Source organism: Piliocolobus tephrosceles, chromosome 15 (genome assembly GCF_002776525.5).
Source record: "Piliocolobus tephrosceles isolate RC106 chromosome 15, ASM277652v3, whole genome shotgun sequence".
Classification (NCBI taxonomy): Eukaryota; Metazoa; Chordata; class Mammalia; order Primates; family Cercopithecidae; genus Piliocolobus; species Piliocolobus tephrosceles.
Window position 1 is genome coordinate 93,559,256 of NC_045448.1, and position 23,311 is coordinate 93,582,566.

At 43.3% G+C, this 23,311-nt stretch overlaps 1 protein-coding gene across 1 annotated transcript in view; it reads right to left on the bottom strand.

Annotated features, from left to right (window-relative positions):
• Positions 1 to 23,311, bottom strand: part of MERTK (MER proto-oncogene, tyrosine kinase) — a 131,377-nt gene that overhangs the window by 62,853 nt on the left and 45,213 nt on the right. Inside the window, exons 3-5 of the mRNA XM_026449785.2 lie at positions 19,824 to 19,924; positions 17,319 to 17,492; positions 356 to 442 (exon numbers count right to left, since the gene is read on the bottom strand). Of these exons, the coding sequence (XP_026305570.1) occupies positions 356 to 442; positions 17,319 to 17,492; positions 19,824 to 19,924 (362 nt within the window). The remainder of the gene's footprint in view (positions 1 to 355; positions 443 to 17,318; positions 17,493 to 19,823; positions 19,925 to 23,311) is intronic.

The window sequence follows — 23,311 nt, forward strand, 5'->3', positions numbered from 1 at the left end:
AGGGTGGAAGAGGGAAAAGTGAAAACGGGAACTAAGAATGAGAAAACACTGTAGCTTATTTTCTTCTTGGAGTAAGCAGAGCTAAATGAGTGAATGTTTATCAAAGACCTATATGCCAGGCACTTCTGAATAATTTTACTTGTATTCAATCAATAAGCCTCAACAACAGGTTCTGTAATTATCTCCACTTTTCAGAGGACAACACTGACACCAAAGAGGAGAAGTGAGTTGTCCAAGGTCACAAAGAACGTCAGTGAGAAAGCCAGGACCCACACCCAGGCAGCCGGCTGCAAGCTCATGCTGCGTCCTCACCAGCTCCCAGAACATGCATGGGGAACCTAGTCTTGCTGATTACCTTTGATGTTGATCTGCACTCCCTTGGATACTGTCAGTCCTTTGTCATTGTGGGCCTCACAACTGAAGACCGCCATCTCCGTCAGGCCTGGAATGGAAGGAGACTCATGAGACCAGCAGCAGAGAAACAGGCTGCTGTTCACCACAATTCTATGATTGTCTTTGCATTATGTTATTTCTTGGTTCATGGCTTTTGGGAATTAGGGTAAAGTTAATTTAAAAGGTGTGCTAGCTATGGAGAAACAAACCTGGGATTAAACCCAAGGCACCAAGAGCAAGGCAGCCATGAGCCCAAAAGGCAGCTGCTTTCATTTATTCAGATCCTGAATAAATGAGACATTCGGTAATAAAACAGGATCATTTCGACTTTTACTGCAAATCGCTGGCCCCAATATTAAGGAAAGTGGGTTCTGAGGCTCACTTGATCCTGCTACCTATCCCCCAGTACATACAGTGCCACTATGCTATGCATATTTCAGAATACCAGAAATAGCAAAATAAAAGCCACAGCTTAAAAATCTCAGAAGATGTGTTGCAATGAATCCTTTTTTAATAGTAAAAACTGGTCAATTCACAAGGATGTATTACATAAATGCAAGGCATTATAACTAATCAAAGAGAAGACACTAGTGCTAAATGAAAAATTCTACCATTTCAGAGGTTTGAAGACATCTTTTAAAAATTGATTTATTAATTTTAAATAGGAAGACAAGTTACTCAGCTCTTGTTTTCTAATGCCATTCTCCAATAAACGGAACCAGGGCTCTTGGAGAAATGGCTGATTCTCAGATTGGGGCAGGAAATATATGAGTCTGGAGTAAAATGTAAAACAAACACAACACACAACACACACACACACACACACAGAGACAATGATGCGGCGTGTCAAAGAGACACAGGAGCTAACTCAAAGAGTTCCCAATGGCCAAAGCTAGAACAATTTGAGCAAGAAAATAAAGTAGCTTTGGATTATAACCCAAAGAAGAAAAAAATATCCAGGAGTCTCTACTGATATCAGTAAATAATTAGATAAACTGGAGAGAATAGACAAACGTTCTTGCAGAATAATTCCAAATAGTTTATTGGATATTCTGCCCTCAAAGAGGTGGAGCATAACTCCCCACTCCTTCATGGGCGGCATACAGTGGTTCCTTCCAACAAGTACATTATGGAAAGAGCAAAAAAAGAAAGAAAACTTTTGAGTGGAGAAACTGACAAACTACCTGAGCCAGATGATCAAGTGGTACATCATGTTGACAGAATGTACTCTTGGTAACAGGTGATGAAAATGTCACTTCACCTCTATGGTCTTCCTCCCGAGGACAAAAAAAAAAACCCAGGCTAATCATGAAAAAAATACCAGTCAGTTCTACATTGTGGGACATTCTACAAAACACCTGACCAGTAAGACCTAAAACCTGTCAAGGTCATTAAAAACAAGGAAAGTTTGAGAAATCGTCACAGCCAAGAGGAGCCTAATAAGACATAGATGACTAAATGCAATGTGGCGTCCTGGATGAGATCCTGGGATAGAAAAAGGACAGGAGGTAAAAAGCTAAGGAAATATCACTAAAGTATGGACCTTAGTTAATGATGAGGCATCCGTATTGATTCATTAATTGTAGCAGATGCACCACACTAATGTAAAATGCTAACAATAGGGGAAAGTGGGAGTGGGGCTTATGGGAAATCACTGTATTATCCCCAATGTTTTTCTATAAGTTTAAAACAATCTTAAAATTTGAATTTATTTATTTATTTATTTATTTATTATTTATTTATTTATTTATTTATTTTGAGATTGAGACTCACTCTGTCGTTACCCAGGCTGGAGTGCAATGGCGCAATCCCGGCTCACTGCAACCTCCACCTCCTGAGTTCAAGTGATTCTCCTGCCTCGGCCTCCCGAGTAGCTGGGATTACAGGTGTGCACCACTGCGCCCAGCTAATTTTGCATTTTTAGTAGAGACAGGGTTTCACTATGTTGTCCAGGCTGGTCTTGAACTCCCAACCTCAGGTAATCTGCCTGCCTTGGCCTCCCAAAACGCTAGGATTACAGGTGTGAGCCACCACACCCGGCCTGAATGGTTATTTTTTTAAAACTACAACTATACAGTATATACTATTTAGTTGAATCTGGAAACTTCTATATCTGTGGCACACAAAAACATCATCTGGCATACAGTAGTATCTTCATAAAATTGTTGAAAATATGCCACCATTTGCTTCTTAGCAGAAAAACTTATTTTGTTTTCTTCTGTCTACATATGTAGGAAATTTTCCATCAGATATTTTTAAACTCAAAGCTTGTTACTAATAGAGTAATCAAATATTTGAAGAATGAAAGGGAAAAAACCTGCTGAGGGAAGCACAGCAGGCATCAGCCTAGAAAAGCTGTTCCTGGCCGGATGCCTGCGTGGCCTCGACTGTGCCTGGGCTGCAGTCAAGTGGCCACTACGTGGCAGAGGGCTGTAACTGGGAGAAGCTGTAGAAAAAAATGCATATCTGATCCCTTTTATATTAGTACTTCTCCTGAGGGGTTAAATGTGCATAAAAAAGAAAATCAGTGCTGGTGGGTTTTTGATATTTTCCATCTAGATGGAAGGTGTCACCAGTGTCTGCGTTTTCCTGACTACACAGGGGGCCCTCAGGGAAAAACAAACCCATGCATCTCTGTCCTATGATTCGGTGGTAACCTTTCATTTCTTCAAAAATAACATTGCATTATACAGAGAATTGGACAGATATTTCACAGCATCTTAATTTTCCAAGATGAGGAATACTTCCCTCCGACTGGAGGAAAACCCTAAGCTGGATTGCTTAATTAAATTCTCTTGAAAATTTAAAGTGTTGGCCGGGCGCGGTGGCTCAAGCCTGTAATCCCAGCACTTTGGGAGGCCGAGACGGGCGGATCATGAGGTCAGGAGATCGAGACCATCCTGGCTAACACAGTGAAACCCCGTCTCTACTAAAAAATACAAAAAAAACCGAGCCGGGCGAGGTGGCGGGCGCCTGTAGTCCCAGCTACTCGGGAGGCTGAGGGAGAATGGCGTAAACCCGGGAGGCGGAGCTTGCAGTGAGCTGAGATCCGGCCACTGCACTCCAGCCCGGGCGACAGAGCGAGACTCCCTCTCAAAAAAAAAAAAAAGAAAATTTAAAGTGCTAAGAAACAAAAACTCCCAGTAGGTCACTTCCTCTCAAGTGAGACATGAAACTGCTACTAGTTTGTGTAGTGAATTAGAAAATATTTACTGCACTGAGGAGGAATATTTCTCTCACATCCATTACACCCACACCTGTAAAAGGATCCCTGCGATACTCTGCCTCGGGGTCTTTATATCTTGTGCTTGTATTCCTCCCAGAGAATTTTGAAAAATATATGTGGCCTCTCACACATTTTGAAGTTTGCATCCTTAAATTTTTCATAATTTAAACAGTTTCAAAGAATGTAATTTGAGGTACCTTGAATATCTTGAATATCTTGACACCAACACCCAGTGAAACGACTGTTCCCCAGCAGCAAGAAGTTTTCCTCCATGACTCTTCTACCACCCCCAAGAATTTCATCCTAATGGTACACATTTGAAAGTCGAAATGGCACACATTTGAAAGTTTTTGCTTAAACCGTAGGAACTTATTGGCAACAAAAATATACATATACCTTGAAATTGCAAAAATATTTTCTTCTGCATTGATTATACTCACTATTAGGATGCAACTGATCAGACTATATTTAAGTGATTCTTAAACATAAGTACAACTTTATTGGAAGGGCAACTCCTTCGCTGGACAAAATTTGGAATTTTCTTTTCTTTTTTTTTGAGACTGAGATTCGCTCTGTTACCCAGGCTGGAGTGCAATGGCACGATCTCGGCTCACTGCAACCTCCGCCTCTCAGGTTCAAGCGATTCTCCTGCCTTGGTCTCCCAAGTAGCTGGGATTACAGGTACGCACCACCACGCCCGGCTAATTTTTGTATTTTTAGTGGAGACAGGCTTTCACCATGTTGGCCAGGCTGGTCTTGAACTCCTGACCTCAGGTGATCTGCCCGCCTCAGCCTCCCATAGTGCTGGGATTACAGGCGTGAGCCACCGCCCCCACCAAAATTTGGAATTTTCTGTCTATGTGACAGTTTGGAAATTTCTTAACTCCAAGACATTGTACCCAGCAGCCATTCTCAAAATGTGGTCAAGAAACTTCTGGGGATTCCAGAGACCCTTTCAGTAGTCCTCAGAGTCAAAACTATTTTCATCATAATAATAATATATTACTTGCTCTTTTAATTCTCATTATCTCAGGAATGTATGATGGAATTTTCCAAAAGAATTTTCCAGAGGCTATACGGTACATGATGATGCCACAGCATAGATGTGTTAGCCAATGAAATGTATACCTGCGTATTTTTGTGTTTTAAAAGTTTTCAGTTTTAATTTCTAATTCAGTAAATACAGATAGATATGACCCATATAAACAAGAACTCTGGTTCTTGATAATTTATGACTGTAAAAGGATCCTGAGGCTAAGCACAGTGGCTCACTCCTGTAATCCCAGCACTTTTGGAGGCTGAGGCAGGAGGATCACTTGAGTCCAGAAGTTCAAGAGTTACAGTCCAGAAGTTGCCCCAGCCTGGGGCAACATGGAGAAATCCCATCTCTACAAAAAATACAGAAACTAGCTGAGCGTTGTGACATGCGCCTGTAGTCCCAGCTACTTGGGAGATTGAGATGGCTGAATCACCTGAGCCTAGGAGGTTGCGACTGCAGTGAACACTCCAGCCTGGGTGACAGAGTGAGGCCCTGTCACACACACACACACACACACACACACACACACACACACACACACACACACAAGGATCTTGAGACCAAAGCATTGAGAACTGATGCCTCATAGTGGTGATTCCAGACAGGTGAGAGAGGTCTTTTTTCTTTTGTAATGCAAGGAAGAGATGAAAGGAAAACAGGAGGTGGAAAGGGAGAACTGGCGAAGTATCCGGACTTTGGGCACTTTGTCAAGCATTGATTTTAAGAAAGAAGATAAATACAGGATGAAGATGAAGAGACACTGATCCCTCTAAGGTGTCTGTGCTCTGCTGATCACTGTTTCACGGTGAGGCCTCTGACACTTTGATTTTCAAGCCTTGGCATCACTTTTAACCTTCCAGATCCTAAGCTTCCAAGTGAGATGCCCATTTCATCCACAAGGCTGCATGAACTTGCAAAACCTGGCTTATATTTAGAAAAACTGGCTTTGGCTCAATCAGAAGATACAGGAAGTTACTAACTTATCCTTTTTATATATTGGAGGAGACATCTGCAGGTTAAAATTAGTCATCTGACTTCAATTTTTCTTATCAAAACTCTTAGGAAACCCTTGAATACAAACTACAAAATCACATTGCAAACTCGTCATAAGGGGAAGAGCCAGCCCTATAGTAAAACAGGAGGTTTATTTCACTGAGATCTATTATCCAGTTACAGATCCTATAATAGGATCCTGCAGTAGCAGAATTCAGGCCCAGTGGTCTTCATTCCTATCAGGCTTATCAACACTGAAAGGGAAACATTATCACAGAACATGACTTCAGGACAAATGGACAGTCATTTCTCCTGTGTGCTTTTCATAGTGCACACAAGGTCAAAAAAACAATCTATAGCAAATGTCCTAGCACAAGACACCTACACCAAGTCTGAATTGCCTGGCAGTAACCACACAATGTATTAAAACAGTTTACAAGGTCAGGTGGTTAGCGCCCATATGCTGGCAGAGAGAAGAGGAAACTGGTTCAAACCAAAGGTAACTTTCTCCAAAACTAGACGGCACTTAGGCCAAATATAGTCTTCTTTGCTTAATTTTTTCTGCTAAACTTTCATGGCTTAACGGCACTGGCTTCCCAGCTAGATACTCGTTTATAAGCCTTGATTGACCATAGCAATGAGTGTACACTAGGAGAACACAGCTCCCTCTCGCTCAGCAGTTCTCTCTCTGAGGATAAACAATAACTACCAGACTGGAATAGACCTTGACATTTTATAGCCCCAAAACCTTGTGACTTTCCAGGGAGAAAAAGCATCCACCTCCTTAAGTCTCCACCCCACCACCCACTCTATCCTGAATGGTCCCGGGCACTGGAACCCCCACAATCTCCTGAGCCAGCTCCTCTTCTAGTGGGTAGGTCGTCCCCCTTATAGTAATTTCTCCTTTTCACCCAACTCCATTATGATGGTTCATGCCCCTCTTGCTTGGTTGTCTGCTGGTTTGAGAAAAGATATTTATGACACAGCTCTGAAACATATTTTTAAGGAACATTCAGTAACAGAATGTTCCCTTGAGGGAAGGACAATCGGATTGCTGAGGGAGCAACTCTTAAGAGCACAGTTGAGCCAGTTCTTTGAGTTCTCAATTAAGCAATCCTGCAAATGAACTAGATAAACAATTCTGTCCCTGCTTTTTTTTCCCCCTTGTGTCCATCTTTCTACCAAAAGAAGCAACAAATGGAAGATTATGCTGCGTAAGTGAGGTAACTTCTTAACTTGGACCTCTCTATTTGCTCTGCATTCATCCACTTGACAAATATTTACTGAGTATTTACTACAAGCCAGACATTTTTTCCAGAAACTTGGGATATATCCACGAGTAAAACAAAGATCCCCTCCCTTAGAGAGCTCACATTTTCAGGGAGGGAAATGGACAATATATAATAACCTTGATAAAAAAGTAAGATGTATGATATATTAGAAGGTGATAAGTACTATGGAAAAATAGAAGACCATCAGAGGGTCAGGATGGGTGGGGAAACAAGCTGTAATTTTAAATGATGGGTGGGGGGCATCGGAGGTGGTTCCTTGAGAAATGACCTCTGAGGAAAGAGTAGGGGTGAGGAAAGCGGCCAAGTTGATACTTGGGGGTCTGGGGAGGTTCTAGGCAGAGGGAACATGTGGGAGAGGCCTTTGCCTGTTTCTCTTGTTGGGTGGCAAACCCAGAGCTCTGAGCAGACGGCTGATATGATCTGACTTGTATCAGGATTGCTCCAGCTGTCATATGGAGAATAGACCTTAAGAAGACTGGTCTCTTAATAGTTCCAAATGTTTTTCTAATACGTAAGATGGGTATGAGAAAACGCCTAACTAGCCTGAGCAACATAGTGAGATCCTGTTTCTAAAAAATTTGAAAAAAGCTGCTTATCCCTGTAGTCCTAGCTACTTGGGACGCTGAGGTGGGAGGATTTGCTTGAGTGCAGGAGTTTTGAGGTTACAATGAGTAGAGATGGCGCCACTGCATATCAGCCTGGGTGACAAAGCAAGACAATAACAAAACTGCCTAATTATCACAGCTTGCTATGTGATTCAAAGTAATTCTTTACAGAAAGTACTGTGGGCATTATGAACTAATTTGTATAAATTCTAGTTATTATTACTCTTTCTGTTATTACAAGGATAGTAATAATTATATCCAACTAACTAAAACAAAAGCTTGCTTAGCTGTTTCCTAGATGTGAATTTAAATATAAAATGAGCATTTTTAAAAAAAAGAAAAGCCTGAAAGATCAACGCAAGCCCACCACTGTTAACAGAAAGGCAGGTCAAAATTGGCAATGAGTTAGTAACTTATTGCATATAAAAATAAAAACAAAATATAAAAAATTTAAAAATATATGCCAGAGCTGGAGCTCTTACCTGCTAACAAAGCACTCCATCATTGAACACCATGAAGCTAAAGCTCTTTGCAGTTCTGCTCTTTATTTTGGGATTTGGTTTTGCCCATGACAAAAATTCTTTAAAAAAGAAACTTTTTATTTTGAAATAACTTTAGACTTACAAGAAGTTGCAAAAATAGCAGAGTTACTGTGCACCCTTCACCCAGCTTTACCCAATGATAAGATCTTACATAACCATGGTACAATGATCAAAACAGGAAAGTGACTTTGGTACAACAGTATTAACTAAAATACAGGCCTTACTAAGATTTTATCAGTTTCTGCTTTGTTTTATTTTGGGGGGAAGAATGAGTGTATAGGTTTATGAAATTTTATGACAGGTACAGATTTGTGGCTACACAACCGTTCCATCACCAAAAAGAAGCTCCCTCATTCTACCCCTTAAAGGAACATCCTATCCCCAAACCTAACCCCTGAAATTGTTGATATGTTCTCCATTACCAAAATTTTGTCCTTTTGAGAATGTTATCTAAATGGAATCATACAGCACACAACCTTTGAGATTGGCTTTGTTCACTCAGAATAATGTCCTTTAGACAAATTACTTCTTTGCTCATGTTCCTTAAAGAAAGCTCATACAACATAGAGGAAAAATAAAAACTTGTATCAAGAGGGAAAAGGCATATGACCTTCCCATTCATAAACAATGCTTGCTCAAAGCAGTCCAAACAATTGGCTATTTAAACCAATTAGCATTCCCTCAGTAGAAGGGGCCAGCAAAGTTTACTTAGGGGTCAATTGCAGATAGAATGGCGTCTCCCTGCTAACACTCACTGCTTTATTTACATCAGCATGTCAGGGGCGGCTGCCCAGCACAAAGCCCCCAAAAGCCGACCTCAGCACCCACCTCCTCACACATGAATTACTGGGAGGGACTCAGGTATCAAACTACAGCTTCCTCAAAATTAAAAATATATTTAATTAAAAATAAGTTTTTACACAGTTCTTTTGTAACGTTACAAAATGCAGACACAAGGGAACAGTCAGCAACTAGCTGACTTGAGAGTAACTCCTGTGAGCCCAGCACAATTCCCACATTCAGCAGCCTGGGCTCCACGCCCTTCCTCCCCGGACTTATTTTAGCCCTTTGGGTCCACAGAATGGACATTAAAGATCCTGTTCTATTAATTTTGCAGGACCGGCTGGAGATATAAATGAGAAAAGAGATAAGAATTTAAATGTAAAAATAATTTGATAAATACAAGTTACTTCATTATCATGATGTCCCTTTGTCCCAGTGATAGGACCTAAAACTCAAGGACTATCTGTAATTAATTTGTTTGTTCATTAGTTCATTCATTCATTCATATAGTTCTTACGTGCCAGGTGCTGTGCTGGGTGATGGGGCTAACCTAACCAATAAATCATACATAATAATCACCTGATTAGTAAGTCTTCTTGGAGGCCTGACAAATAGATGGAGGGTTTGTGCTTCAATGCAATGGGGAAGAGGCCTTGTGAATACACAGACAAGGAGGTGACCAGGAAGGTTTTCAGAGGAGAACCATGATCTGTGTGTCAGGTGAACGGGGGCTTGTCAGACAATGAGAAGGCAGCTTGGCAAGAAGGCACAGTGCACTCATAGGCCTGCAAAAAGCTCATCAGGCCTCATAAGCAGGTGCCTTTGCAGGTGAGGCAGGCAGAGACCCTGGGAAAGTTAGGCTGAAGCCCCAGTGGGTCTCAGACTTCAGGGTAAAATGGTAGATTTTAACCTGCATGTAGTGGGGAGTCATGCCAGGAACGAGAAACTCTGTATTTTAGGAGAACCTCTTTAATCACAAGGTGGAGCATCACTCACTATGGTGGTGGGGTAGGGGGATGAGAACAAGAAAGCTGGGACCATAGGCAAGAGGTGACAGCAACAGTCCTAGCAACAAACCAGGAAAGCCTGAATTAAGGCCATGGTGGTGGAAGTGCAGCACAACTGACATTTGAGAACAATGTACAGGGCCGGGCACAGTGGTTCACACCTGTAGTCCCAGCACTTTGGGAGGCCAAGGTGGGTAGATCACCTGAGTTCAGAAGTTAAAGACTAGCCTGGCCAACATGGTGAAACCCCATCTCTACAAAAATACAAAAACGAGCCAGGCATGATGGTGGATGCCTGTAATCCCAGCTGCTTGAGAGGCCGAGGCAGGAGAATCGCTTGAACCCGGGAGGCGGAGGTTGCAGTGAGCACAGATCACAGCATTGCACTGCAGCCTGGGTGACAGAGCAAAACTCCATCTCAAAAAAAAAAAAAAAGAGAGAGAGAGAACAATATACAAATCTTGGTGATGATTGTTGGATGGGCAAGAGAAGAATCTGGGGAAGTTTCAGGTTTCTGGCTTGAATATATGATTACTCCTTCAGACCTTCACTTCACTGTATAGCACCAGCTAGACCATCTTCACTATCAAACAGGCATTTAATAAATATGTCACTAAGAAAAATAAAGTCAGCAGCCCCACTTTCCAAACGCTTCACAAATAGGAAAACTGCCTGAGCAGTGCAGTATACTGCATATTCATTTAGAAACTAGAATTTCAACTCAGCAGTTTAAGTAAGAGTTCTTCATTTACAGACACATTTGTCACTACTCTGAAAACTCTAGAAAAGCTGGTGAAGTGTTAGTGAGGATTTCCACTATCATGGTTCAGTTTTTGGTTTTTGGTACCCAATGGCCCCTGATGGAGAGTGAAGTCATCATGCGCACCCACATTCGGAAGCACCTTCAGGTGAATGCTGCTGCAGGTGCTCTCCTACTGGTCATTTCTACAACTACCATATTTCAGGCACTGAACCAGACCCCTGAATATGCGGCCAAAAAAACCTTCAGTTCCTGCCTTCTAGAGGCCCCCTGGTCTCATGGAAACAGGTGGAGGCGTAAATCAGATATTCTGATAGATGAGAGTATTTGCCATCAGACTGACGAAAAGTCAAGACTGAATACTGTGTGTATGTGATACAGGGTGCATATTACCATATTCTACTAAAAAGATTGCCAACTTGCAAGATCTTTTTGAAGGGAGATTAGAATGTATTAAAATTTAAAATATGCTCACTTTTCCCTTCAATTCCCATTTAGATATCCCTCCTAAAGAAATCCTGATGGTGCTCGCTTTGGCAGCACATACACTAAAACTGGAACAATAACAGAGAAGATTCGTGTGGAGCCACTGCCCTGACGGCACGTGGCATTGTGGATTCCATGAGTGTGTACGGTGGGAAAGCACCACACTCGGTACCACCACCCTGTGCACTGGTCAGCTGGACAAACTCAGACAGGTATCTACCCTGGATAGCCTTTGAGTTTTAGAAGACTAAAATGAACATTTTTGGAGCCTAAGTTTTGGCTCATTTGTTGGATCAGTGCATGTAAGAATTTGGTGAAATGCAAATGAACAAATAGTTCTTGCTCCTGTGACCAACAGGCTGTATGCTACAGTTCTATTCTGACTGTTCAGATTTTTAAGGATGATTGGATTAGGCTTCCCTGCTGTCTGGGTCTGCCTCCTAAACTTCTCAGATCATCGTGTAATTCCAATGACTCTTTTAAAGGGTGCTAATGATTTGAACACTGTCAGATTGATTCCAGCTAAACCTAGTAGTCCACCTTGAGAATTTTCATGTAACACCCTGGAAAACAATGTGAGCCCAAATCTTCTCTACCAAAGGAAAAAAAAAAAAAGCTTAAAATTTTAAAGAGTAAAATTAAATTGTAAAGAATTTGAAATGCAAAACAGGTGGCTGTTGTAAGGGTAGAACTGACCTTTTAGAAATAAATCAGATCTCCAAGCTAAGACTAACTACAGCCTTGGGTATTAAAATAATTTGCTGGCCGGGCACGGTGGCTCAAGCCTGTAATCCCAGCACTTTGGGAGGCCGAGGCAGGCAGATCACGAGGTCAGGAGAGCGAGACCATCCTGGCTAACACGGTGAAACCCTGTCTCTACTAAAAATACAAAAACTAGCTGGGCGAGGTGGCGGGCGCCTGTAGTCTCAGCTACTCGGGAGGCTGAGGCAGGAGAATGGTGTAAACCCGGGAGGCGGAGCTTGCAGTGAGCTGAGATCCGGCCACTGCACTCCAGTCTGGGCGACAGAGCAAGACTCCGCCTCAAAAAATAATAATAATAATAATAATTTGCAGATCTTGTCGCACAAACACACTTCTAATTTCTGAGAAAATATACAGAAAAGTTATAAACAGATATGGACAGATTTTGTCCCCATTTTTATAAAACATGAAAATCTGGTTTCTATTTATTAATAGTAAACAATTGGGAAATAAAATCAAATATGCTATTTATTAGTACATAAGTGCTAAATTAATGCATTCTGATTGGCTGTACACTGTTGGTGAAAATGTAAATTGGCACAGCCATTAAGGAAAACAGTTTGGAGGTTCCTCAGTAAACTAAAAATATGATTCATCAATCACCATATGATTCATCAATTCCCATGCTGGATATATGGTATGAGGATCTCAAAGAGGTATCTGTGGTCCCATGTTCATTGCAGCATAATTCACAATAGCTTAGACATGGAAACAATGTAAGTGTGCATAAACAGATAAATGGATTAAAAAATTATGGTATATATATATATATATATATATATATATATATATATATATATGATACTATTCAGCCTGTACAAAAAAGAAAATCCTGGCATTTATGACAACATGAATGAAACTGGAAGACATTATGCTAAGTGAATAAACCAGACAAAGAAAAGAAAAATAACTGCATGGTCTCACTTACATGTGCAATCTAAAAAAGTCAAACTCAGAGAAACAAAGAATAGAACCGTGGTTAAAAAGGGTGGGTGGAGGAGGGTGAGGACTGGGGAGATGTCGGTCAAAAGGTAGAAAATTTCAGTCCATAGGATGAATAAGTTCTAGAGATCTAATGTACAGCATAGTTAACAAAATTGCACAGTATACTGGAAATTTGCTAAGAGGGTAGATATTAGGTGTTCTCATCCTCCTACACTCCCTCCCTCACAGCCTCTCTCCCCACCACCCAACCCCACCCCACCCCACCCCCACCCCACTGCCACAAATGGTAACTATGTGAAAAGATAGCTATATTAATTAGCTTGGTTGTAATAATCAGTTCACTATGTATTTCAAAACATTACGCTATATACCTTAAGTACATATAATTCCAATTCTAAAATTAAAAATAATTTAACAAATGACTTGTAAGACCTCTATATCAAAAACTACAAAAATTGCTGAGAGAAATTAAAGAAGACGTAAAAAATGAAGAGATATAATGTATTCATTGATTGGAAGGCTCAATATTGTCAAGACATCATTTTCTTCTAAACTTATCTATAAAAACAATACAATTGCAGACAAAATCACCGCAGGCATTTTTGTGTAAATATTGTCAAGTGGATTCTAGGACTTTTATAGAAATGGGCAAAAAACCTGAAGTGACACTTCACCAAAAAAGAGATGTGACTGATTGATAAGCACATCAAAAGACACTAAAATCTTCTCTAAGTCTTGTGTAAAATTAGGCATCAGGAAAATGAAATGCAAACTAAAACCACAATAATCTACTAGATTTCAAATCCACTAGAATGTCTACACTTAAGAAGACTGACCAAATCAAATGTCGGTAAAGATATGGATGGAGCAACTGGAATGCTCTCATCCACTGTTGCTGGGAATGAAAAGATGGTACAATCACTTTGGGAAACCATTTGGTAGTTTCTTTAAAAGTTAAACATATGAAGCAGCCATTCCTCTCCTAGGCATTTATCCAAGACAAAATAAAAACATGTCCTCCAAAAGACTTGCCCTCAAATATTCATAGCTGCTTTATTCATAATAGCCAACTGCCACACATATCCAAAATGTTCACCAAACAAATGGATAAACCAAATTAACACATTAATACAACAGAGTACTATATCAGCAATAAAAGATGATATACTGGCAGGGCACAGTGGCTCAAGCCTGTAATTCCAGCAATTTGGGAGATGGAGGCGGTTGGATCACTTAAGGTCGGGAATTCGAGACCAGCTTGACCAACATGGTGAAACACTGTCTCTACTTAAATACAAAAAGTAGCCAGGCATGGTGGCAGGTGCCTGTAATTCAGCTTCAGGAAGCTGAGGCAGGGGAATAGCTTGAACCCAGGAGGTGGAGGTTGCAGTGAGCCAAGATCATGCCACTGCACTCCAGCCTGGGCAGCAGAGCAAGACCCCTTCTGAAAAAAAATTTTAAAAATAAATAAAAATGGGGCTGGGCACGGTGGCTCAAGCCTGTAATCCCAGCACTTTGGGAGGCCGAGACGGGCGGATCACGAGGTCAGGAGATCGAGACCATCCTGGCTAACACAGTGAAACCCCGTCTCTACTAAAAAATACAAAAAACTAGCCGGGCGAGGTGGCGGGCGCCTGTAGTCCCAGCTACTCCGGAGGCTGAGGCAGGAGAATGGCGTAAACCCGGGAGGCGGAGCTTGCAGTGAGCTGAGATCCGGCCACTGCACTCCAGCCCGGGCGACAGAGCGAGACTCCGTCTCAAAAAAAATAAAATAAAATAAAAATAAATAAATAAAAATGATGTTACTACTGATAAATAAAACATCGTGGATGAATCACCAAAGATATCATGTTGAGTGGAAGAAGCCAGGGAAAGTACATATGACACAAAAAAGTACATACTTTATATTCCATTTTTTGAAGTTCCAGAACAGGCAAAATTAATCTATGATGATAGACATAGAACAGAATTGCCTATGGGAGATGGTGACCCACTGGAAGGGACCATGAAGGACTTTCCAAAGTGATGGCAATATTCTATATCTCGATTGAGGAGGTAGCTACATAGGTGTCTACACTTAGGAAAACTCACTGGGTTGTACAACTAAATTCTATGCATGTAATCGTATGTCAATTTTACCTCAATGAAAATAAGTCTTCCGTTACGGGATTTCGGAGTGATCATCCTATAGAGGGTAGAGTCTATTTTTTAAAATTGATTTTGAACAAAAAGTTACTTAACTAATTCCCTAGAAAAACTCAAAGAAAACTCAGATGAAAGGGAGAAAACCATAACATTCCTCCTGAAGTCACAGGTTAGAAAAGTGATTCCGAGTTAATAGCTAGGAGCTGGCATTCACTTACTGATCCATTCTAGCCATAAATATTTACTGAGTTACTACTAGGAGGCAGGCACCACTTCAGCCACTGGCAGTGCAGAGGTGAATGGGAGAGAGAAAGCCCTCATCCTTACTGAGCATATGTTCTCTAAGAAGCTAGATGGCCAGGCGCAGTGGCTCACGCCTGTAATCCCAGCACTTTGGGAGGCCAAGGTGGGCGGATCACGAGGTCAGGAGATCGAGACCACGGTGAAACCCAGTCTGTATTAAAAAAACAAAAAAATTAGCCGGGCGTGGTGCTGTGCACCTGTAGTCCCAGCTACTCAGGAGGCTAAGGCAGGAGAATGGTGTGAACCCAGGAGGCGGAGATTGCAGTGACCCCAGATTGTGCCACTGCACTCCAGCCTGGGTGACAGAGCGAGACTCCGTCTCAAAAAAAAAGAAAAAAAAAAAAGAAGAAGAAGCTAGACAAGGAGCCCAACGAATAAACTGGATAATTACAGATGGTGACAAGTGCAACAGAGGAGTATACAGCAATGTGGGATTGAGGGGACCTAAAATAGTTAGGAGTGATCAGGGATGGCCTCTCTGAAGAAGTGATGCTTGAGTTGGGTCATAGGACAAAGGGCAGATGGAAGAACACCGCAAGCAGATAGAAGAGACAGGTCCTGAGGCAGGAAGGAACAGGATATGCCTAGAGAAGTGAAAGACAATCAGTGTGACTCGTATCTAATAAGCAGGGTGGAAAGCATGGGATGGGGCTGGGTTGGATGGATAGGAAGGAGCTGGGACACGCAGCCCCGAGGGAAAGGGCAGGAAGGACTGGGTGACAGTCTAAGACAGTGGGGAGCTACTGCAGGGTTTTCAGCAGGCAGGTGATGTCATCTGCCACTGAGGAGGGTAGATGGGAGTAGGGACAAGGCTGGGAGCAAAAAGGCCCAGTTAGGAAGCCACTGCAGAGGCTGGCAGTGACATGGACCAGGGTGCTGGCAGCAGAATGGAGAAAAGACAGACTTCAGAAGTACTGTAGGAGCAGAACTGACGGAACTGCTGATGCCAACATGAAAAATGAGAAAAAGGAAGGGTGGGAAAATGGTGATATCATTCACTAAGATGGGGAATTCTGGAGTGGAACAAGTCTAGAGTTAAGAGTTTCATTCTGAGATGCATATGTACCCAGCAAGTGGCAATGCCAAGGAGGCGGTTGGATACATGAGCCTGCAACTCAGGAGAGGGGTCTGGGCTGGAGATGTAAAGTTCAAGGTCATTTCTTATAGATGGTGTTAAAGCCAGGGGCCCAGAGAAACTCTCCCAAGAGGGAGCATCTCAGAGTAAAAGAAGGGGGCCCAGGATCGAGCCCTGCCATTTAAAACTCCAGTGGATGACAAAGGAGGAGCAATGCATTGGTGTCATTCAATGAAATAGAAGCCAGGACAGTGTTTCCAAAAGTCCATCCTGTGTCCTGAAGGCCTAGAACAGCCTCAGGCATACAGCAGTCCCTGGAGAAAGGAGGGAGGGAGGGAGTCTGGTAACTTTGCCTGATGCTGCTGAAAGATATTGCGCAATAAGAGGAGCCACGGAAGAGCCCACCGACTTCAGTGCATGGGAAACGTCAATGGTACTAACGAGCATCATCAGTGATGTGCGGGACTAAAACGAGGCCACTTTCATTTGGATGGAAATCACGATGACCGTGGAATGTCCTTTCAGCCACAATCCCACAAGGGCTCACACTTTCTGCAATAGCTCCTGGTGACCAATCCATGCTCTCGGTGTCAAGCCCACTGAGGTCTTCACATCAGTGGTTCCATAAACGCAAGACCTGACAGGCCAGCAAGGCCACAGCTGCAACGGGAGATGTGAGCAGGGCTCCTGCTGCCTGGGCTCGGGGATTCTGGCCACTTCAACAACTTAACCCTATGTATCCTCAGAGGCCCTCACCTATTTCCCCACCTCGGCCTGTGAATTCTCACACCTGTGATTCCCACCTACCTTACCGTCTACCTGGTCCCATAACCTTGCTGCCACACCTGCATATTCATCTGTCTCCACTGCCTGCTAGTGGTGCACAGCAAGGGTCACCAAACTTTTGATCCCTTCCGCTATTAGAGAATAAATCAATAAATAAACCCACGGCTCAGACTTACCTGGAACGGTTAGCACGGAGGGGGATTTTTCAGGCTGTTCGTTAACACGGCTACTGTTTTGAACCCAGAAAATGTTGACAGGCTCAGGTGGGCCCACAGCCTGACAGGTGAGGTTGAAGGCTGTGTTTCTGGTGACATTCATGCTCTCAGGCTGCTTAGTAAAGTGAGGAAGTCCTGGAGAGAAAACGTTACATGAAAGAATGTTTCAGATCTGAAAGCAGAGACAGAGCCCAAAGGGGAATGGAAACTGGGCTAGAACTTGGCAATAGATTTCTCTTTTTTGTGGGGGGGATGGAGTCTCACTCTGTTGCCCAGGCTGGAGTGCAGTGGCTTGATGTTGGCTCACTGCAACCTCTGTCTCCTCGGTTCAAGTGATTCTCCTGCCTCAGCCTCCTGAGTAGCTGGGATTACAGGTGCACACCACCACGTCTGGCTAATTTTTGTATTTTTAGTAGAGATGGGGTTTCACCATGTTGGCCAGGCTGGCTTCGAACTCTCGACCTCAAGTGATCCATCCCCCTTGGCCTCCCAAACTGCTGGGATTACAGACATGAGACACCACACCCAGCCTTGGCAACAGATTTCTTTATCTACTGCGTCACCACCGCGCCCAGCTTAGCGACAGATTTCTTTATCTACTGCATCAATCAGGTCTGTATTCATCAGTTTTCACCTCCTTAAGTTGGATAAGAAGGAGCACAGAGGCTAATTCCTGCCAGTCTACCTTAAGCCAGCTTTCTAGGACGCTTTGCCAAAGGGGCTATAAATAGTGATTCAGAACTGGTTTTACCAGAAGGCAGGCCACAGGCAGTTCTTACATCAGGTGTTGCTCAAACTCCTGGGACTGACCAGTTGGCAGGTTTTCAGTATTTCTTACCAAAATAAACACAGAGTAAAACATGGCTATGTAATAGATCTGTCCATGGTATGAAGACATTCTATTATGTGTGTGACTTTCAGATGGGTCATAACGAATTTTAAAATCCACAGCCTTGTACAAGGCTGAGTGCTTTTCAAAGCAAATTCTCATGAAAAAACAGTATAAACATAGTTGCAATTACAATCCTTAGATCTACTGTCATTTCCAAAATCAAGGCCCCAAGGAAGCTCAGAGAAAGTACTTATTTGGGGCAGGTGTTCAAAAATATAACAAGTCCAAAAAGAGTTCTTTTGGGGATTGGGAACTCACAGATCTAGTTCCAGCAAGAATGATGTGGCAGTTATGTGTAATGGAATTCTTTTGTCCTGTTTCAAGGTTTTTTGAAACTCTCTTTGGATTTAATATGTTCCTGCTCTGGGCATTTTTCTGGGATTCTGACAAATAAAATCTCCTCTAAATATTTTTTTCCCAAATTAGCTGCAAATGTAGGAAACCCCCTCTTTGGCTGATGGTGACATAACCCTGAGAAAGAGCTGTTCAGCCTGGGATAGGACCAAAGCAAAGGTCATGAAGAGATGAAGACCTTCTGTCTTCCCCACTCACTCCTCCTCCTTCCTTCCATCTGTGCTCCCTGAGGCTTCTCTCCACATTGGTAGGCATCAATTTCAGGTTCACAAAAGAATGGGTAGCACAGCAACTTTTCAGTGGGAGATGTTTCTGATTAAAAAGCGAATCACCTGCTCTAAAGCCTGTGATGAGGAAGGTCAGGACAAAGCAGAAAAGGGAGGTGACCTAATGGCTCTGCTAAGAGGGGCACCTCAGAGAGCAGGGGCACAAGGGCCCCGGCGGGAAGTCCCCGGGGGTAGTGAGGAGTGGTACTGGGGGTGATAATAAAGATGCTTCCTCCTTGCAACTCTGCCATTGCAGAACCAGGCACGCAAACCCCCAACTCAGGGCACCAAACCTAGGACCTGGGCTCACCTGTGCATCAGCTCACATTGCCCATTAGAGTTCAAGTTCCTTGAGGGCAGAGACTGCGTTTTCCTAACCTGATGTCTCATTCCTCACCCACCATGGACCTTCATATGATGTCATGGAATTTCTCTGATCCATGCACCTGACAGATACCAGTGCCCAAAAGAAGTCTCAGGCTGAGCTGTTGAGCCAGTCCAGGAAAACCACTCACTCCCCAGCGTTTCACTGTCTGCATAGGCAAGACAGGAAAAGATGCTGAATAATAAGTCAATAGCCACTTGACTAGGTGAGTGGTATCTGGTACCAGCACTGGAAACTGGATAGTAGAATGCATTTTGCTTCTTAAAAAGAAGTCGTCAGTTTATTTTTATTGTAAATAATCTGTGGACAAGGAAGTCCGAAATCTCTTTTTATCTCATCTTTAATGCCTAGAATAGAGCTCAAACTTCAGGAACTGAATTCATTTCATTATTACTTATAGACTACAAAGAGGAGTACCTTGTACAATTTCAGTGCTGATAGATTTGCAAGGTTTGCGTACAGAGTTATAAACGGGCAGGCAAAACTCTAGAGTATTATACACAAAACATTTAACACAGGCCCTAAAACAAATAGCTCTCTGGCAATGCGACCCTTGTCTGTGGATTTACCTTGCACTTCGATGTAGATGGGATCAGACACAATTTCTTCATTGTTTATTTTCATCTTACAGATATACGACCCATTGTCTGAACGCTGCACACTGGTTATGCTGCAAAGAAAAACACATAAAGATATTTACAGTGACTACCCTTTGACTCCGTATTATAGGACTGGAAACTTCTTCAACTTCTTTGTCATATGCTGTGAGAGTTAATTTTATATGTCAGCTTGGATAGGCCATTGTACTTAGTTGTTTGGTCAAACCCTAGCCTAGATGTTGCTGCGAAGGTACTTTACGCCATTCTCCTGCCTCAGCCTCCAGAGTAGCTGGGACTACAGGTGCCCGCCACCTCGCCCGGCTAGTTTTTTAAATTTTTTTAGTAGAGACGGGGTTTCACCGTGTTAGCCAGGATGGTCTCGATCTCCTGACCTCGTGATCCACCCGTCTCGGACTCCCAAAGTGCTGGGATTACAGGCTTGAGCCACCGCACCCGGCCAGCAGTAGCCTTTGAATAAAACACATTACTCTTCATTATGGGTGTAGGCCCCATCCAAACAGTTGAAGGCCTTATAAGAAAAAGACAGAGGTCCCCAGCGAAAGAGAGGATTCTATTTCCAAACTGCCTTAGGACTCAAGACTGCAACATCAAGTCTTTCATGGGTCTCCAGCCAACACCCTGCTGATTCCATATTTGTCAGCTTCCACTGTATGTGAGCTAATTCCTTAAAATAAATCTCTTTCTCTCTCTTTCTAGATAAAGCTGTAGATACAGATCCTACAGGTTCGGTTTCTTGGAAAATAGCCCTGACTAATATGTGTGCTATCACCTGTCTTGATTTTTTTTATTTTTTTGAGACAGACTCTGTCTCGCATTGTTGCCCAGGCTAGAGTGCAATGGCATGATCTCAGCTCACTGCAACGTCTGCCTCTTGGGTTCAAGTGATTGTCCTGTCTCAGCCTCCTGAGCAGCTGGGATTACAGGCTTGCGCCACCACGCCCAGTTAATTTTTGCATTTTTAGTAGAGACAGGGATTTGCCATATTGGCCAGGCTGGCCTCGAACTTCCCATCTCAGGTGATCCACCCACCTCGGCCTCCCAAAGTGCTAGGATTATAGGCATGAGCCACCACACCTGACCACCTGTCTTGATTTCTGTGGTAGACTCTGCACCAGTGGTTCTCTGCACTGGGGTACTGTGCCCTCAAGGCATTTTGGAAATTTGTGGAGTTGTTTTTGGTGATCACAATGACTAGGGGGGCACCATAGGTTTTTAGGGGCCAAGGGCAACTGTTCCATATCCCAAATGACCTCCTGAGACTAGAACCTAACTCCATTTTATATACACACAAAGTCCTGTATGGTTTCAATATGCACCTAATTTAACAGGACTGCAGTGATCATAAAAATGGAGAGCTGGTAGCCTTTGTCCTATTTAGAACTTTCTGGGGCCCCAGCCATCATTTTGTAAGGTCCCTCACTGACAGCATGACTGTATTTGCAGCGGTCACAGGTCATATGCTTGAAGGTGCATCTAAGGTGCAAGTCCCTGGGTACTTAATGATCTCTCCTGGGGTGAACATGCCCAGTGTTTACATGTTGAATCCACATTTTTATTTTATTTTATTTTATTTGAGATGGGGTCTCACTCTGTCACCCAAGCCGGAGTGCAACTGCACCATCACGGCTCACTGCAGCCTTGAACTCCTGGGCTCAAGCCATCTTCCCAGCTCAGCCTCCCAAAGTGCTGGGATTACAGCCATGAGCCACCCTTCTCTGCCCGGGAACATTTTTAAATACTTTCAGACGCTCTCCAGAGGATTTGTTTATTGGCTCAAAGGCACTGCTCTTTAAACACAGCAAAGAAGACCATGACCAGGGGAAGGAAGAAAAACATAGAAGGTCCACCTTCCTTCCTAGAAGCTTGCTTCCCTGTATAACCTATTTATCGCTAAGCAAAATAAATCTCATCCCTCAACCTGTGAAGGGCTGAGGCTTAAGGTTTGAAAGAGACCAGGAAGCTGTCAAGGGCAGAGGGGGCTCTATCCTGACCCATGGCCCCATAGGCAGGGGTGGCAGCTGCCACAGGATAGACAGCCTGGTCAGCATCTGGAGCAGACATGTGGTAGTGAGTGAGGTCCCCAGGTCTGAATGAGACACAGTTTCCTCAGGTTGAATTCAGTTTTCTGAACACTAAACATTTTAAATTTACTTCTTCCCAACAATACCATGTTGCAGATCCTCATTAGCCTGTGATAAATAGAGCAGCTAAGACACAGCTCAACAATGGCATCAGTCAGAACTCGGGGAGGTCAGAGGGGGTTCAGAGCTGCTCAGGTTAACATTACTTCCTTATTGTTCCCAGGATCCAGGAGTTAACAGTCCCCTGCCATTGCATTTCCTAATGTGTAAATGTGAGTGGCATCCCTTTGACTTGAAATACTCTGTCTTCCCCTTTCCCCTCGTTCTGTAGGAGCAATGTAATTTTGGAATGCACCTGATGAATGAATGGTGGGCATGAGGGAGGTCCCAGGGATCAAGGAAAGGCCAGATCCTTTCATGCTTTGGGGCAACGGCTGGATGTCACAATGCCTAGAGGTTACCAGGAGAAGATGAAAAGAGAATACACGGGACAAATATCTCCAAATAAGGAGCTAGCTGATCCTCTCCTGGTAGACCCCTGGATGTCATGATGACAGGAAGGGCTGAAGAAAGATGGGGGAGAATTCTCTGCCTAGAATGATGCCCTGCCCATCGTGGGCAATGACTAGTGGTTGAGTGGCTTTCAGCAGTCCCTGAAGATCCTGCACGACAGATGGGCCTAGTCTTTGGAGTTCTAAGGGAAACAAAGGCTACTAAAGAAGGGTGCTTCTACATATTTCACAAATCCACTTTAGAAGACGCATCATTTTCTTGAGGCAAGACCCAGGGGCTCAACAGCGTGAACCATCAGATTGGACAGACTGAGGACACTTGTGCCTTTGAAGACTGGCTCTGTCTCAAGGTCTAGGACCCGGGAGGGGCAGCAGGCTTGCAGTTGGACTCAGGGAGACAGGGACCAGAGAGAAAGTGAAGGCCAGGAGGGAGGTGGGGCACAGCCCCAGGAAGGCAGCCTGAGGGGACTGCACCCAGATCAGAGGTGCGAAGCACACCCGGGCAGAGCCCCCAGAAGCTGAGAAACTACAAGGCACAGAGGACGGTTTGGCGGCACATCCTGGACTGTAGAAATCAGACTGCATAAGATGCCCAGGAGAACCTTAAGCCAGCCAGCAAGGAGGATACAGACCAGAAATAGAAAAGAAGCATGCAGAACACAAAGGGAACTCAATCAGAATTTTGTCTTTAGTCGTTAATGGCAGGAAAGGCTTAGCAGTTGTCTGGTTACAATAGGCGCCTGCATTAATTAGCAAGGCCAGACCCGTGCCACCTATATTACAGCTTTTCCATAGAATACAGTTTTCCATAGAATACATAAAATACAGATTTTCCACAAATCAT